Source organism: Dermacentor variabilis, chromosome 2 (genome assembly GCF_050947875.1).
Source record: "Dermacentor variabilis isolate Ectoservices chromosome 2, ASM5094787v1, whole genome shotgun sequence".
In the NCBI taxonomy this organism is placed as follows: domain Eukaryota; kingdom Metazoa; phylum Arthropoda; class Arachnida; order Ixodida; family Ixodidae; genus Dermacentor; species Dermacentor variabilis.
This window is the reverse complement of record NC_134569.1, coordinates 260739396-260758996: the sequence shown is the minus strand read 5'-3', so window position 1 is coordinate 260758996 and position 19601 is coordinate 260739396. Positions and strand designations below refer to the sequence as shown.

Sequence of the window (19601 nt, the reverse complement as noted above, 5' to 3'; positions counted from 1 at the left end):
TGCCTTCGCTCCTTCGCTGTTGAAAGTAATGGCCCACAGGTGCTTCATCTGATATGCCCCGAGGGCAACCACATCCGTGAGCAATGACAGACGCACTAGGGCGTCACGAAAATGTTCGACGCAATACGGCCTGGCGGTGACATCACCATGCAAAAATACTGTGTTCAAAAAACTCGAACTTGATGGCAGATGCGGGACAACCATTTCATAATCCTGCGCAGGCATTTCAGTGCCCCCGATACCGTGACCCGGCTGGGCCGCTAAAGCCGCTCCTTGGGAGCCCATGAAGCACACGTTCGTCACGCTCGGTGGCCGGAAGTCAAGAGCATGCCGAGCGAATGAGTGGGCGGTGCGAACGAGGTGTGATAACGCTATCTCGTTCCGCTCTTGAAGGCGGAGCTTAAGCGTCCACCAATTTATGTTTAGACCATCAATTTAGGTGCTCCAAAATGTCGCTCAATAATGAAATATTATTCCCTATTGCACTCAACGCACCCAAAATTAAGCATTCGCCGTCAACATCACCACTAATTATCGCCAATCAAAGCGCACAGCACATGAGCTTCGCTTACATTGATTACCACAGTGCGAAGCATGCACATAAATTGTTTAAACTATGAATATATGCTTTTAAACATGTCGCTCAATAATGAATTATTACTCCGGTGTTGCACTCAACGCTGAAGAAATTAAGCATTCGCAGTCAACATCAAGACTACTTATCGCCAATCAAAGTGAACAGCACTGAGAATTTCGCGTGCATCGTTTACCACAGTGCGTGGGATGGGCATAAATTGTATAGACTATGAATATATGTTGTTTAATATGACGTTCAATAATGAAATACTACATCCGTACTGCACTTAACGCTGAAGAAATGAGGTATTCATAGTCAACATCACCTGCAATTATTGTCAATTAAACCGAACAGCAAAGTAGCTTCGCATACATCGATTACCACAGTGCGTAGGATGCGCATCAATTGTCGACTATCAATTTAGGTGCTGAAAAATGTCGCTCCATAATGAAATACTACTGCCGTATTGCACACAACGCTGAAGAAATTAAGCATTCGCAGTCAACATCACCGCTACTTATCGCCAATCAGAGCCAACAGCACAGAGAGCTTCGCATACATTGTTTACCAAAGTTCGTGGTACGCGCGTAAAGTGTGTAGACTATCTATTTACGTGCTCAAAAATGTCGCTCAATAATGAAATACTACTGCCATATTGGACTCATGGCTGAAGAAATTAATCCTTCGCAGTCAACATCACCGCTATTTATCACCAATCAAAGCGAACAGCATAGAGAGTTTTACGTACATCGCTTACGACAGTCCGTGGGAATCACATTAATTATTTAAACTAGGAATTTCTGTGTGTAAAAATGTCGCTCAATAATTAAATACTACTCCGGTATTGTACCCATTGCTGAAGAAATTAAGCATTGGCCGTCAACATCACCATTACTTTTCTCGAATTAAAGCGAACAGCACAGAGAGTTTCGCGTACATCGTTTAACACAGTGCGTGGGATGCACACAAGTTGTATAGACTAATGAAAGATGGTCTTAAAGATGGAGCTCAATAATGAAATACTACTTCTGCATTGCACTAAACGCTGAAGAAATGAGGTATTCCTAGTCAACATTACCTCTATTTATTGTCAAAGCGAACAGCACCGGAGCTTCACTTACTTCGATTGCCACAGTGTGTGGGATGCGCATAAATTGTCTAGACTATCAATTTAGGTGCTCAGAAAGGTCGCTCAATAATGAAATACTACTGCCGTATTGCACTGAACGCTAAAGAAATTAAGCATTCGCCGTCAACGCTAATTATCGTCAGTCAAAGCGAACAGCGCAGAAAGTTTCGCTTACATTGTTTGCCACAGTGCATGGGGTGCGCATCAATTGTTTAGACTATCAAATGAGGTGCTCAAGAACGTCATGTGGTGTTCTGCCAGGCAGGCAGGAACCAGGCGGTTGCAGGGAAAGTACGCAAAGTGAATTACTTTATTCCATTGACAAGGTGACTGGCGAGCGCCAGACAGCAGGACCACCTGCTGTGATAAGCTGGGAAGAAGTGCGCCGGTTACGCTCGGCGCCGCGGTATATAAGCTCTCATCAAAGGGGCGTGTCGCAGTAGTGCACGTGTAGGTTATGGGTAGACGTGCAACCACTACATCTCACTCCATAATGAAATGCTACTGCTGTATTGCACTCAAGGCTGAAGAAATCAAGCATTGGCAGTAAACGTCACCGCTAATTATCGTCAGTCAAAGCCAACAGCACAGAAAACTTAGCTTCCACCAGTAACCATAGTACGTGGATTGGGCATAAATTGTTTTGACTATCAATTTAGGTGCTGAAAAATGTCACTCTATAATGAAATGCTACTCCCGTATTGCACTTAACGCTGAGTAAATATGAGCATTCGCTGTCAACATCGCCGCTAAATATCGACAATCAAAACGAACAGCACAGAAGTTTCGCTTCCATCGGTTTCCCCAGTGCGTGAGATGCGGCTTAAGTTGTATTGACTATGAATGTATGTGTATAAGTGGCGCTCAATAGTGAAATCGTATACCCGTATTGCACCCAACGCTGAAGAAATTAAGCATTCGCCGTCAACATCACCGCTACTTATCGCTAATGAAAGGGAACAGCACAGAGAGCTTCGCTTGCATTGCTTACCACAGTGCGTGGGTTGTGCATAAATTGTATAGACTATCAATTTAGGTGCTCAAAAATATCCCTCAATAATGAATTACTACTGCCCTATTTCACTCTATGCCGAAGAAAAGCATTCGCCCTCAACATCACCGCTAATTATCGTCAGTGAAAGCGAACAGCACAGAAAGCACAGCAATGTGGAAAGTTGGGCTAGTTGGTGAGTAATAATCATACCTTGCTGGTTAAGCAGCGCACTGACAAGGACACAGAGAAGACAGTGAAGAGCAGCGAGTGTCGTTTTTTCTTGTGTGTCTTCACTGTGTCCGTGTCAGTGTGCTCCTTCAACAGCAAGGTATATTGATCACAGTAAGCTTCGCTTACATCGGTTACGACAGGGCGTTGGAGGCGCATAAATTGTATGGACTATTAAGATATGTAACTAAAAGTGGCGCTCAATAATGAAATACAAGTTGCGTATTGCACTTATAGCTGAAGAAATGAGCTATTCATAGTCAACATCAACTCTATTTATCGTCAATGAAGGCGAACAGCTCAGGAGCTTTGGTTACATCGCCTACCACAGTGCGTGGGATGCGCATCCCACCCTCTATTCCGTTGCTCCCTTCCCTTTAATGAGGGACAAATAAAGCTTTCAATCATCATCTAAACTATCAACTTATGGGCTCAAAAATGCCGCTCAATAATGAAATACTGCTGCCGTGTTGCACTCAACGCCGAAGAAATCAAGCATTCGCCGCGTGCATCCCCGCTAGGTGTCGCCAATCAGAGCGAACAGCACGAGAGCTTTGCGTGCATCGTTTGCCACAGTCCGTGAGGTGGGCAGGAAATGTCTACAATATCAAGTTAGGTGCTCAAAAATGCCGCTCAGTAATGAAATACTACTTTCATATTGCACTCAACGCTGAAGAAATTTGGCATTCACCGTGAACATCGCCGCTACTTATCGCCAAACAAAGCGAATGCACAGATAGTTTTGCGTACATCGCTTATGACAGTGTGGGATGCGCATAAATTTTATAGACTAATAATATATGTTCTTAAAGATGGCGCTCAATAATGAAATACTACTTGCACATTGCACTAAACGCTGAAGAAATCAGGTGTTCCTAGTCAACATCACCTCTATTTATTGTCAATGAAAGCGATTAGCACAAGAGCTTCACTTACTTCTATTGCCACAGTGCGTGGGATGTGCATAAATTGTCTAGACTATCAATTTAGGTGATCAAGAAGGTCGCCTAATAATGAAATACTACTGCCGTATTGCACTCAACGCTGAAGAAATTAAGCATTCGGCGTCAACGTCAACGCTAATTATCGTCAGTCAAAGCCAACGTTATAGAAAGTTTCGTTTACATTGTTTGCAACAGTGCATGGGATGCGCATAAATTGTCTTGACTACTTATTTAGGTGCTCAAAAATGTCGCTCAATAATGAGATACTACTGCTGTTTTGCACTCAAGTCTGATGATATTAAGCATTCGCAGTCAACATGATCGCTGCTTATCGCCATTCAAAGCTAGCAGCACAGGAGCTTCGCTTACATCGATTACCACAGTGCTTAGGATGCACATAAATTGCTTAAACTATGAATGTATGTGTTTAAAAATGTCGCTCAATAATGAAATACTACTCTGGTATTGCACTCCACGCTGATGAAATTAGGCAAGTATTCGCAGTCAACATCACCATTACTTATTGCCAATCAAAGCGAACAGCACAGAGAGTTTCGCATACATCGCTTACCACAGTGCGTGGGATGCACATAAGTTGTATAGACTAATAAAAGATGTTCTTAAAGATGGCGCTCAATAATGAAATACTACTTCGATGAACTCCCCGCTGAAGAAATGAGGTATTCATAGTCAACATCACCTTTAAATATTGTCACTCAAAACGAACAGCACAGGAGCTTCGCGCACGTCGATTACCACAGTGCGTGGGATGCGCATTAATTGTCTAGACTATTAATTTAGATACTAAAAAACGTCGTTCAATAATGAAATACAACTCCCCTACTGCATTCAAAGCTGAAAAAATTAAGCGTTTGCCGCCAACATCACCGCTAAGTATGGTCATTAAAATGAACAGCACATAAAGCTTCACTTACATCGGTTACCAAGTGCGTGGGGTGGGCATTTATTTTTTAGACCGTCAATTTAGGAGCTCAGAAATGTCGCTCAGTAATGAAATACGTTTTCCTATTGCACTGAACGCAGATGAAATTAAGCATTCGCCGTCAACATCACCGCTACTTATCGCCAATCAATGCGAACAGGACACAAGCTTCGCTTAGATCGATTACTACAGTGTGCCGGACGCACATAAATTGTTTAAACTATGAATTTGTGTTTCATATGTCGCTCAATAATGAAATAATACTCCTACATTGCACACAACGCTGAAGAAATTAAACATTCACCTTCAACATCACTGCTAATTATCGGCAATCAAAGCGAACAGCAGAGAGCTTCGATACATCGTTTACCACAGTGCGTGGGATGCGTATAAATTGTATAGACTATGAATTTGTGTTCTTAAAGATGGTGCTCAATAATGAACTACTACTCCTGTATCGGAAAAAAAACTCTGAATGAATTGAGCATTCACCGTCAACATCAGCGCTAATTATCGTCAGTTAAAGCGAACAGCACAGAAAACTTCGCTTTCATCGGTTTCCACAGTACGTGCGATGGGCAGAAATTGTTTATACTATCAATTCACGTGCTCAAAAATACCACTCAGTAATGAAATACTATTCCCTATAGCACTCAACGCAGACTAATTTAAGCGTTTGCCATCAACATCACCGCTACCTATCGCCAATCAATGCGAACAGCACACAAGCTTCGCTTACATCGATTACTACAGTGTGTAGGATGTACATATATTGTTTAAACTATGTCTTTGTGTATTTAAAAATTTCGCTGAATAATGAAATATTACTCCGGTATTGCACTCAGCGCTGAACAAATTAAGCGTTCGCAGTGAACATCGCCACTAATTATCGCCAATCCTAGCGAACAGCACGGAGAGCTTCGCTTACATTGTTTACCAGAATGCGTGGGATGCGCTTAAATTGTGTAGACTATCAATTTAGGTGCTAAATGTTTTGCTCAAGAATGAAATACTACTGCCCTATTGCACTCAACGCCGCCGAAATTAAGCATTCGCCGTCGACATCACCGCCATTTATCAAAGAGAAGAGCACAGAGTGTTTCGCGTACATCGCTTACTCCACTGCGTGGGAGGAGCATAAATTGTTTAGACTGTAAGTTTAGATGCTCAAAAACGTCGCTCAATAACAAAATACTACTGCCATATTGCTCTCAACGCAGACGAAATGAAGCATTCGCCTTTAACATCACCGCTACTTATCGCCAATCAAAGCGAAAAGCACAGGACATCGCTCACATCGATTAATGCAGTGCGTAGGAAGCACATAAATTGTTCACGCTATGAATTTATGTGATTAAAAATGTCGCTCAATAATGAAATAATACTGCCGTATTGCACTCAACGCTGAAGAAATTAAGCATTCGCCGTCAACATCACCGCTAATTATCGTCAGTCAAAGCGAACAGCACAGAAAGCTTCGCTTAGATCGGTTACCATAGTGCGTGGGATGGGTATATATTGTTTAGACCATCAGTTAGGGTGCTAAAAAATGTCGCTCGATAATGAAATACCATTCCCTATAGCACTCAACGCAGAGGAAACTAAGCTTTCGCCATCAACATCAAATCTAATTATCGTCAGTCAAAGCGAACAGCACAGCAAGCTTCGCTTACATTGTTTTCTACAGTGCACAGGATGTGCGTAAGTTGTCTAGATTGTCAAGTTAAGCGCTCAGAAATGTCGCACAATAATGAAATACTACTGCCGCATTGCACTCAACGCTGAAGAAATTAAGCGTTCGCCGTCAACGTCACAGCTACTTATGGTCAGTCAAAGCGAACAGCACAGAAAGCTTTGCTCACATCGGTTACCATAGTGCGTGGGATGGGTATATATTATTTAGATCATCAATTTGCGTGCTGAGAAATGTCGCTCGGCAATGAAATACTATTCCCTATTGCACTTAACGCAGACAAAATTAAGCATTCACCGTCAACATCAAAGCTAATTATCGTCAGTCATAGCGATGAGCACAGAAAGCTTCCCTTTCATTGGTTTCCACAGTGCGTGGGATGTGCATATATTATGCGGCTCTATGTAGAGAGGAACCTTAAGCCCATTGTCGAAGGAAAACTGAAAAGGCGCACAGCTTATGCTGAAATTTATGGACGTGTTAACCGCAAAAGCTGCTTCATGAATCTTTATAGGCGATGATAAAAGTTCCAATGCACTTGTTTTACGTAACACTGTTTGTAATGCCCTATTGGTATGTTCATCGAGGCCGTTTTCTTCAGGTGGGCAGGCTGCTCAAAAGTCCGGTTCGAAGTTATGTAGACGCATAAACTGCTTGAATTCTGTCGGCTGAAATACCTATCTATGGCCCAAACAGTAAGTACTATCGGCCTGGCGCATTTACCCTGTGCTATTACGTCATAGTTTATGTATATTCAAGTAAATTCGCGTGCCGAAATTGGCGAAACGGCTGCTGAAGCAATAAAGCAGGTACTTCATGACGTACCTCATAAACAGGTACCTCAGCTTGCACTGCAGAAAACCGGTCGTCACCCAGAATAAGGGGAAGGACGTTCCCCAAAACTGTTGCCTCATTCACACAACAGTGATAGAGCCAATAGTTACCTTGAGGGCTCACGTAACTATTAGCGCTGTCCTCCTCGAACGATGGCAAAAGAAAATTAGTTGATCACATGGCCATTGTAGAAGAGAGTATGGCTGTAGAAATCAGTGACAAGTTTGATTCAGAGTGGTGGATGATGTTTGGAGTCTTCAAGTTAAACAGCCATACTGCGACGGGCGTGTGGCTGTCGTGCACCAGGTAGGAGCGGCAATGGTTTTCGTGATAACCTGTTGCTCTGCAAAGGACATTCCGCCACGAAATACCCTAATTCTTTATATTTGTAACAGACTGTTCGTGTGATGCATTTGCCACTCCAAAATGCTGGAGCAGATTATTATGCAGAAATGACTTCGTATTTCCTTTCCTGCTGTTCATTGCGCAATTCAATTATAAGCTGTCGGCTGTGCTGTTGTAGCTGATGGCGAAGCTGGTGGCTCAAAGTCGTACTGCTAGTGCTCACATTTGCTTCTTTAAGATGATTGGGGTATGCCTCTGTGGAAGTACGGCTGACATTACACTTGCCATACCTTGAGCTTGCTGAGTGCACCTGTCTAGGCTTGTACATGTGGACATCAAGTCACGCTATGTGGCCGGCCTGTTTGTCACAATGGTGGCATTGAGATGTGGCTCTTTATGACCTTTCAGAAGGTAATCAATCTTCTAGACGTCGGTAAGGATGAAAGTCAGCTGTCAGTGACACCCAGCTTTGTGTAAGCGTACTTCTGTCGGTCCTTGTCTAGGCTTTCTCGAATCTATATGGCGCATTCCAGCTGCTTGATGATGGTCAGCTCTAACGGAAATGCCTCCTTCAGGCCGCTGCTGCATGTTTGCGATGGTTAATTAAAAATTTCGAAAGGGAGGTGTCAATTCCTGTGGTGTGCCTTGTAGTTTGCTTGCGCCAATGGGACGGTTGGCAGCGCCATTCCATGCGACAAGTTGCTTTACAAGGCAGGCGTCACTAACCCAGATACTAACGTTTTGTGTTGGAGAGTCATCAAGGCAGGCAATCGGCTCCGACAGGCCTGGTACTGTGAAAACTTCAGGTGAGGGGTGTGGCAGCTCTTCAAACAGAAGTTCCAGAATTTGGACCGGCGCCGGATTAAGTTTCAAACTTTAATTACCGCCGCCACCCTATCCACGCATGACAGCGGCGTTGTCTCACGACAATGGTGAATAGCGACTTGTGGACACTGAATAGCTCTTCCTTAGAACCGGCGCTGTCTAACTCGCGTCGGGTCAATTCTTCGCACATAAGGTCGTATCTGAGCCGCGATACGGTCGATGAGTCAAGCTGATCCCAAATAAATCTTGGCATGATGGACCGCAAAACGAGGCTTGGCGCACAGATTAGGTGAGTGAGCGCTACGCGTGGGTTTCACCTCAGTTGTGGGCTGGATGTCAATCCTCTCAGAACTCTTGCAATAATGGGCGCGCTTTTCTTTTGACAAGGTGTAAAGACAAACGAGTTGCAAATAACAGGAATATTTTCAGGTGTGAGTACAATGCCGATTGGCGTTGAAAAGGCGTACTGGCCGTACTTCTTAAGATGGCGTGGTTGAGTGACTTGGTAGAGGTTCGTAGTCGACAGCGCTAGGCTACGAAGGAAGGCAGAATGGCCCGCAATGTATTACACGCTTTAATGAGGATTGAGGTACACAGGATTGCAAAACGCCTGCTCAAAGGACCAACGTCAGCGGCTGCAGCCTGAATGACATATTCATCGCGGGGAGACAGCAAAACAAAACGAGGCTCCCTGAAACGGAAGGAGTGGCTGACGATCTCGGCTCGGCTACTGGCTTTGCCAGACACGTTGCACCATCTGCAGCAACCCACACCAAATAGACCCCGCACATCACACAGACTAAACGAGCGAACCTGCGCGCTTTGAATAAATAGAGTAACGCTCCTTCTTGTTCTGTATGTTCTTCATGTTTTCGTATCTTGCATACTATAATGAGATTGAAGTGGACAAAAAGTAACTGATGAAGTTTACTGGCGCATGTAATTATTATTCATTTATTAATTTTTGTTTGTTTGAATGTACCTTACGTGGTCCAATGGGCATTGAGTAAGGGGGACGTAGTGCAAGTTATATAAACAATAGGTAGCGAAATTTCATAAAAACATACACAGAAAAATAATAAACAAGCAAAGCATGCTACAACAGAGCAAAGGGAACACTATAAAAAATACGATACATTCGGGGAGGGCGCGCTGATTAAATAAGTCAGTAACGGGTAACACAAAAAGGTAACGTCAAAAGCGTACATATGAACAAACTTTTGAATCATCAAAAATAACTGATAAGATAGCACTTGTAAAACATTTTGTGACGGGAACGCCATGTGCACAAGTGTGTGCGTAGCTGCGCGGTCAGCCGAGCAAACCAAGAGTCACTACACATGATGAGTCAGGAAGATCTAGGGTTAGCTGGTGATACGAGAAATAAGTGACGATTCAAATTTCACTGGTTAGCTTCTGTGATTATTCTGTGGGCTATTCTATAACCGTATGACACGAGGAAGCGCCGATGAGTTAAATGCGCCAGTATTGCTGTAAATGCGCGTGAAGCTTATGTTATTGTGTAGGCTACGTGACGTCTGGGGTGACGTTTCTGTGCCTAAAAAATTTTGGTTAAACTGATAAACGTATTTAAGAAATTTGCAAAATTTGCACGGCGTTACTTAACTGTGCTAAAGAAAGGGTGACTGTAACTTGCGTTACGCTTGAGTGGTGTTTATGATTTTGATAATTAGAGCTAGTGTCTCTATTTCGAATACCTTCTCACATGTTAGTTAAATAGCTTTTATAGAGGGACCAGATTGATGAGGAAACTTCGAGTTGTGGACGGACCAACCTTTGGAAAGCAAGCTTACGAATAACAGAAGGCGAGTGTCGGAGGTTTCGACTTAAATACCCCAATGACGTAGCTGTTTTGGCGCACACGTCAGTAATATGGGGAGACCAGGAAAGGTTTGGAGTGAGGGTGGTGCCGACGTACTTAAATGAAGAGACCTCATGTAGTGTGCTGCTTGTTATACTGTAGGAAAGCTTTGGAGACATTACTTTGCATTTCGCTGCACTTATATTAATTAGCCATTTGTCACACCAATCGTTACTTAAGTTGAGGTCATATTGAAGATATTGGTGGTCTGTAGAACTGGTAATGCTGATATTGCACTGCGCCAATTGGTGTGTCGATGGATAAAGGCTAGATTGAAAACGTAAAGTTATTAAGCTCGGCAGCTCTGCCATGTTGTGCGCACGAATGCGCACAGCTTAGTGCAGTGCGCAGTGAGACCAGTTCGGCATAAATATTTGCGTATCATATTTCAGAGATAGTATGCCTTTTCTGTGTGAATAACTTGGCTTTTCTTTATTTGCTGCCTTCAGTTTTCAATTTTGGGCTCTGTATTTGTCGGCTCCCAATTTTACCACATATCTGTTATATTAATTTTGATTAGCCCCTCTCATCAGTTAAAATAAGGAATCATTTCAGAGTTGAAGTATTATAAAAAACGAAATCAGAACAGTCCAGTAAACCCTCTTTTAATTTGCTCCATAGATCAGGTTTTATTTCAGTCCACCCACGATGCGGAGACTGCGTAAAAAAAGTGTTTCAATTGAAATTGAGGTAAAGGTAACGGTATGTATCGTAAAGCCCGCATATTACTATTTTTTTTGTAAGTGATCCCATTACGGCAAACATTTAAAAGTTTTCGCACAGACAGCATACATCATTAAACGTTTAACTCAACACAAATCGTCTGCATTGATTATGAAGGGATTCCCTGTCGTTCTGAATGCGCCAGGTGTGCCAGTTACTGAAGAGAGGCGCCATGACCGTCATGGACAAGACGGCTTATGCGCCACACGCATACTTAGGGGACATTTGGATTTCTTACGAGAGCGTCGAGAGCACCGTGCTAAAGGTAAGTGGAATCGTTATTTTCTGGCCATGTAAAGATATTGCGTTGCATGGTTTTACGTGCCTGCGCGCTGTTGATTCCTCCATCCTGTATTGCACTATTAATCGGATACTGTGGCATACAGATGGCCACCTTATTAGATCTTCCCAAAAGGCTCTCAGTAAATAATGATAAGATAGGGTGTAGCAGTCAAAAATTATGAGGTTTTACGTGCCAAAACCACTTTCTGATTATGAGGCATGCCGTAAAGGAGGACTCCAGAAATTTCGACCACCTGGGGTTCTTTATCGTGCACCTAAATCAATGTCCACGGGTGTTTTCGCATTTCGCCCCCGGCCGACTGCTTCCCCGGCATTCCTGAAATCAAAGGCAAAAATAAAGGCAAAAATGTCCACGGGTGTTTTCGCATTTCGCCCCCATCGAAATGCGGCGGCCGTGGCCGGGATTCGATCCCGCGACCTCGTGCTTAGCAGCCCAACACCCATAGCCACTCAGCAACCACGGCGGACAGGGTGCAGGACGCGTGCGTGTGTGCGTGCGTGTGTGTGCGTGTGTGCGTGTGTGTGTGTGTGTGTGTGTGTGTGTGTGTGCGTGCGTGCGTGTGTGCGTGCGTGCGTGCGTGCGTGCGTGCGTGCGTGCGTGCGTGCGCGCGCGCGCGCCGAAGGCTGGCCCTCCGACCGAAACGTCACGACAAACATATGCCATAAGCTCGTCTCTTTTTTCTTTTTCGAGTATTATATACATATCTGTTTCTGTCAGATTGGAAACGAACGCGTACTCTACTCATGTATACTTCAGAGCGAAAGACACACGGACGTGGACAGATGGTTTATTACACGTGATTTGAAAGTCACTTAACCACAAGACATTAAAGTAAGAGGGTCACATAACCACATAAACCCTGCAATTTCAAGTCACACATGTTGCTAACACGACAAGAACTCCACTTCTTTTTCCTATAATGCAACCGATGAGCAACTGACACAAGTTTTCCATAAGAGTTTAATTCCTAGCGCTGCTAGTATTTCCCTGGTGAGTTGGTCACATATAGGGTTTCTTTCTTTTTTTATTGAAATACACCAGCCTGTACAACCACATGTGGCCAACTCAGTGATGAACGCTTGTCTGTGTAATTGTGCCAACTATGAACTTGTATCTTCCTTCTCCTCTTTCAATACCCTTTCCCTTTCCTCAAAGCAGGGTAGGCTACTGGGCTCAGCCTGGTTAACCTCCCTGCCTTTCCCTGATGATTTGTTTCTCTCTCGGGCCAGCGAAAGAGAAGGGCTAAACAGAGGCTTGCATCCGCAGCAAGCGCTATGCGCATCAAGATTGCTAGACAAAGCAGTTTTCCAGCGGTACCTCGGCGCTAACGCAACCCATAGATGAGGCACTTGCCCGTCTGACACACGTACTCGTTCCCGGAAAACAGGGGCATACCCCTGGCCACAAGGCGCGAACTGATTTCCATTTCTTAAGTGCGATATCTATCTATACATATATATATATATATATATATATATATATATATATATATATATATATTGTATAGGAGAGAAGCAGACAAGAGGCCGGCCCTGCCTGCTTTACTCTGCCCTCATTCCTTATGCCTGCCGTCGGAGCACCGGCGACCAAGTGCCGTTTTTCTGTTCTGTAAATTTGACCACGATGCCGCAAATGGCTCTGGGAATGAGGAGTTACCTAGTAGGCAGCATTGGTTGTTTCGCGGCGGTCGCAGTTTAGAAAGCGTGCCATGAAATTGGGGACATTGAACAGCGACCGGCCGCACCGACATGCCGTGCAAGCAGGGAAACCATCTTCTCGCTCGTCGGGTGCATCTTCGCAGCGTTGACACGGGCGAAGCATGCTTCACCCAATAACTCACATCGGCCGAATTTGGCAAAATGCCGTCTCCGCCGAGTCGTGCATGTTCGATGATGAAACGAAGGGCATTTCCTGGTCACCGTGTCGTGGGCGACTGCAAGAGCGGTGTCGTCGCCTATGGAGAGGTGGCTCCAGGCAGGGCTGTGTCTAGCGACGAAGCCTCTGGTCTCTTACGCGTTTGACAGGCTGTCTTCGGCACCACAAGAAGACCTTCGATGATTATCTCAGCTAATGATGACGATGATGATGGTGGCCTCATGTTATGGCTCATACCCACACTGGAGGATTGGCCAATAATTGCGTGCTGAAGCGATTGCCGATTCTTCTGAAGTGTTACTTATACGATGAAAAAAAATAAGAAAGAAAACGAGGGAAACCTATACGAACTAATAAAGTACAAGAGAACAATAAAAAAGTTATCCGTTTTGTTGATTGTATGTAACCGCAAACGGCATCAAACACATCCCCGCGGCTGACAGCTATAATTGACGCACCGAAAGATAGTATGATTTCTGATGATAACATTAACCCTAATTTAGCAAGCGCAAGTTCTAGATGTCTGTTTCTTAACAATTTGTATCGCCCACATACGAAAAAGCAGTGATCTAATAATTCTATTTCTTGGCAGTATGGACACAGCGGCGATAGCGTCAGACCAGTCCTGTGTAAATATAGGTTTAACGGAGGGACACGGCAGCCTAATATCGTGATCAATACTTCTGATTGTCTTGATGGGCACCACTAGATTTTCCACGAAAATTTTAGGTGCTGATATTCTGTCCATGTTGTTATTATTTCATTGACATCTGTATGAATTGAATATTTTCTATATCTAATTGCTCATATGTGCGCCAGTACTGGAATAACCGGCATTATAGGTCCACTCAGGGATGCTCGCGCTAATGATTCTGCAATTTCATTTGAATGTAAGCCACAGTGGCCAGGTACCCATAATAGTTTTAGAGAATTCAACTGTGGAGGAACTAATGTTAGAAACGTCTTTAGAGTTGCCGAATTGGATGAAGCTGTAAGCGTAGTACAGACCGAAAGGGAATCTGTTATAATAACCGCACTTATTGAGTTTGAAGAGAGTTTCCGAATCGCTAAAATCACTGCTAAAAGTTCGGCTTCAAAAACGGGTGTGAAATTTGGCAGTCTCAAGGAGAATGACCAGCCAAGTAGAATTGAAAGAATGCCTACACCCGCCTTTTCGTTGATTACTGAAGCGTCTGTAGCTATTATGTTATTTGTTTGTACGTGTGCTAGGTAATCTTGCAACAGGTTCTTTAAAAAAAAGTGGCTGATTGAAACTTAGAGTTTAGGGGAAAACGTCATCAAAATTCATCTTATTATTCTGATTTGATTCGGTTGATGGAATTACCTCTGGAATGTTCACATTCAGGCTCTCTAATTGTGGAGTGTGAAAGCGAGGCCAATGAGCAAGGAAGAATGAATTTGGATCATCAATAAAGGCGTATTGAGATCGTCTAAGCAGCAAGCTGTCAAATTTTAAAAATGCTTGAATTGTTAAGATGCGAAATCTGCAGGGCAATGTTGGAAAGTGCGCTTCTTGATAGATAACATTAATAGCCACGAAGCTGGAGAGTCCCAGACACAGGCGTAGGGCCTCACGCCCCAAAAGAACCAGATGCTTTATTTTATAAGCAGGGCCGCCTGAGGACAAGACACCCCCACATTCCAATGTGGGGCGCATATACATTCTATGAATAATCAACAGTGAGTCCCTACGTAATCCATATTGACGGTCACTCATTCTGCGCAGAATACCTAACACACGCTGTGCCTTACCCGCTACGCTTTCTGTGTGTGGACTGCAGTTGAGTTTTCTATTATATGTGCTTCCCAAATATTTTAGAGACTCAACCTGTGGAATGGGTTCTTGCTTATAAGCTATAGAAATTCAAACCGTATCCATCAGCGTATACACTGTAATTGCGCTTTTGCTGACTTTTAATGAGATATAAGTTGTCTGAAGTCATACCTCTAGCATACTCATGTAACTTTGTAATTTTTGGTATAAAGTGTTAATGTCAGTGTCGGCCGCAGCGTATGCAATTTCATCTGCATACACGTGAATGTGCACGTCCGGACAAGTGAGGACGGAGCTCATTAACGCATGAAATAAAAGTGGGGAAAGGACCGCTCCTTGGGGAACACCTCGGGTCGGTCTAAATTTAGACGAGGAAACTCCGTTCTTGAAACAATAAAGTTATCTTGATCGCAATAATTCTGCGAACCATGCAGTAATATAATTTGGGAAATTACGACGCTGCGGAATATCCAGTAAAATTGAATGTTCAACGCTGTCATGAGCTTTAGCTATATCTAATTTCACCAAAGCAGCATATTCTCTCTTTCCGGGCAAGTTTGATGCGGCTCTCTAAATCAGTATGGGCACATCATATTGAACAATGAGCTCTGAAGCCTATTTGATTTGGACTTAACAATAAATTATCCGTCATCCAGATAGTCATTCTGCAATGTAATACCGTCTCTATGAACTTGACTATATTAGAAGTAAGAGAAATAGCCTACTGCTTGTTTTTAGGTGTCGGGATTACTTGAGCTACTTTCCATTTGTAAGGTATCCAGGCTTTGTGTAAGGAATAGTTTATAACGTTTAGAAGGTCTCTAGGAAGTAGATCGAATGAAATTTTTATTATGTAAACGGTAATTCCATCAGGACCAGGGGCTGAGAAGGGTAAGTTTCGAATCCCTTGGGCTAATTCAGGCAATGTAACTTCAGTAAACTGATGATGGGGCTAATTTTTGCAAAATATAGCAGATCGATGACGTGAATCTACTCTCCATGCCTTTAGCAAGGAGTTCAAGAAATGTTCTAACTTCGTCGGGAGACAGATTGACATAATGGATATTAGTTGGCGATGGCAAAATTTTCCGATATCTCATATATCGAAAAAAAAAAGATTTTTGGTTTTAGATTTAGAAAGCAAATCATAGTGTTTCCTATTGTACTTTTCTTTAGCTTGAGCAACCGTTCGTTTAAATACAGCAGCGTGAAACTTGTAATCAGACCAATTTTTGGGGCACTGGTTGTAGAGGAGCTGCTTCCAAGCTGCCTGTCGGCGTCGGTGGTCTCGCGTGCAGTCTGTATTCCACAAAGGGTTACAAGATGTTTGCTTTGCAGATGTAACACTAAATTCCGCCTTTTTGTATATTCTTTTGAATTACGGCACAAAGTTTCATAGCCTTGGTGTTTTCATGCTCTTTAGAATAAGAAGCCAAATGTACTTTAAGATCGAATTTTAATTTATTATAATCTACAAATACGCGTACCTGGGAGCATGATGGCATAGTCGGACAGGTAATTTCAAGCATTATCGGAAAGTGGTCACTGTTGGTCGCACAGTCCAAGGCTGTCCATGATGAGCAAGTGAGGGACGAACATAAGAAAGCTAAATTCAATGCGGAGCGGGACTGTTTACAAATATATGTAGGAATTCTAGAGTTCAGACAAGACAGATTATTATCTGTTATCCGATCCCACAAGCGTTTTCCACATTGGTGAGGTCGAAAGCCCCAGCACGTGTGATGGGAGTTGAAATCTCCAACAAGAATTTTTTCCTTACACCATGAAGACACTGCTGAGTCCAAACATCGAGTGTTCCGCACACCCGCCGGACAGTATAAATTCGCTCACGAAAAAGGTAGACACCCTTGAATGGTAATATTTAATTAAAAAATTGAACTTTTGGGAGACATATGTTGATATGAAATCTTTGCCTTAAGGCTAATTCTGTTAGTGATAAAGAAAGCTAAACCTCCGCCCTTCAATGGACGGTCCGGTCCGAAAGATCGCTAGTTATTCAACTGAAAACATTGATGTCCTGAAAGCCAAGTTTCTTGCAAAGCAATAATATGCGGGGAGAATTTCGATGATGAATACAATAAATCTGTTGCTGCAGAGTGAATCGATCGGCAATTCGAATGAAGAATTTTGAGGAGACCTATGGTTGCGAAAGTATGGACTGAGTAACTGTATCACTTAAAATGCTTTGTTTGAAAAAATCTTCCTTTGTAATGCTGCCTTTCAGATATTTTTTTTGCTTTTGAGTTAGAGTCGTAGCTTTTTTACACAAAGGGGATCTACATCGTTTTAACGACCGAGGATCCATGTCCATTTCCTCTGTGCCCTGTGTGTTATCATTGAAGCCTGCGCATTGGCTCCGGTTGAAAGCGACGGATGGGCCTACAATTTGAGCATCTTGGGACGTCCTATTGGCGGTTACTTCTTCTTTTGAAGGACGTGGACAGTCAGTTGTTTGAGAAGTTACACCAACTGCTGTTGTTCTTCCGAATATCTGCGCCATCTGGCTAGTTAGAATTTGTGTCAAGGACTCACAATGGTTTCCAGCTAGGCGTTCCCTAGCTTTTTCCATTGCCCTTTCGATGGCATCAGCAATAGAAAGTGAAAGAGACGCATCCGTTGCTGTCACCTGGCTGGCTGTGACACCGGCGTATACCTGTGTCCTAGTAAGAATTTCAGTTACGGCTTCTCTACGGGAACAACGTCTTCGTTTAACGATTTCCAGAGTTTGAATTCCCCGTCTTTTCCTCAGCAGTTAGAATAATCAGCAGAGTGCGCGTCATTACCGAGGCACCACCTTTTTTCCTTGCGTTTGCATTCACTAGAATTGTGCTCTTCACCATAAATTCGGCACCTGGAAGCAGATGCACATCCTTTTAAGGTGTGTCCGTAGCACCAGGACTTCACACATTGGAGGACGAGGGACAAAGGTTGCACTCTGTAGATTAGAGGCCATCCCTTTATCTCTTATGGTCGCATTGTCCCTGCACATGTGGCTATGACCGACTAGGTGGGGATCCTGTTTTTCTCGACCACACGTCCACACCAATAAACTGAAATTACACCCGCCGGTGAAAACGTCTCTAATACTTCTGCCGTTTTCATGTTCACGTCGACGCCGCGGACAAGTCCTTTCAAACATGCCAAGTGGAGAGGATTATATGGGCTCACCGGATTGGCGGCGTACAGCCAACACTTTAAAAAGTCTTCTACGCAGGACTGGTCTGCAGAAAAGCAGAGGATACCACCTCTGCCAAACTGGCGGACCTTAGTGATGTTCTGGAAATGGGGCGTCGCCGATCGCAATTCCTCCTGAATCGCTTTTGGATTCTTCATCTGTATGACTCCGTCATTGGTTGGAACAAGAGACACAGGAAATGATGTGACGCAGTTGCGTACAAAACGATGCACAGGTAACTCCTGCGGATGAATAGAAGTGGACCAGGGGAAGGCCCCTGGCCCTGGTGATGAAAAGGGCATCTGCGTGTTCTGATTAGCTAAATAATAATGAGACTAGCAAAACAGTTGAACAGTTGGCAATCGGTAACAGAAAAAAAAACAGCTACTAAATCTTTGACAAAATCCCTGGGAGGCAAGAACAGCACCACTGGAAGCGGCAGACGAACGGTGTGATTGGGGTTGGTCTCAGCGTTGTTGGTTTCTTCATCTTCTTTGAACAAGATGTCGATGAGGATGACGCGAAGGACCGCACCTTCGGCCAATAGCTACCCTGCGAACTGCAGATGTGGCACCGGATGGTAAGGAACTATCTGGTCCATGGTCCTGTCGTGAGTCTGGAATAGTAGAACGTCTAGAACGAGAGGAGCTGGTGCCTCACAGCTCTTAATCGTTGAAGAGCGCGAAAGCCACGTCAACGATTGCTGAGGAGAGAAAGCAGTCATTGCCTCTGAAATTGATGGTACGGTGTCGGATGCCGACGCAGAGTTCGAGACCGATGGGGGCGAAAATGGCTCGCATGCGAGGTGTACAGCGAGGAAGGTGACGACCACACCTGTCAAAACCCTCGAGGGCGTAGCTGCAGCGGTACGACGGTGTAGCATCATAGGGTCGCCAAGTTTTCGCCTCGTCATTCGGACTTGCGTAGGCTGCCCTGTTACAGTAGCAGCGGTGACCTGCTGCATGCTTGTGATGCAGCAGGTCACCGGTTAGGACACCGGTTGGGTTTCGCTTTGTAATGCAACGCCCGGTGCTTGGACGACGCAGAAGAGGTGGTGGTCATGCGCTCTCCACCGTCTGGGGAGAAGCAAATGGTAACAGGCGGTCAGCCGGCGTCTGCGCAAGGCAGCTTGCGTATTTCTCTGTCGAGGCGCAGTTGGGCACGACAGCGGCGCCAAGGTGGTGCACCTCAGAGGTTCTTGCCGGAGGGTAGTGGTGGTCGGGCTCGTCGCAGGCATACGACGAGCCCGATATATATAGGTATATATAGGATGTTAACCGAGTGCCCTGATTTTTATTAGTCATATAAGAAGCC

General features: G+C 44.1%; 1 protein-coding gene across 1 annotated transcript in view; it reads left to right on the top strand.

Moving 5' to 3' along the window:
• Positions 1-19601, top strand: part of LOC142573273 (chitinase-3-like protein 1) — a 372557-nt gene that overhangs the window by 320979 nt on the left and 31977 nt on the right. Inside the window, exon 9 of the mRNA XM_075682907.1 lies at positions 11263-11382. Coding sequence (XP_075539022.1) covers positions 11263-11382 — 120 coding nt within the window. The remainder of the gene's footprint in view (positions 1-11262; positions 11383-19601) is intronic.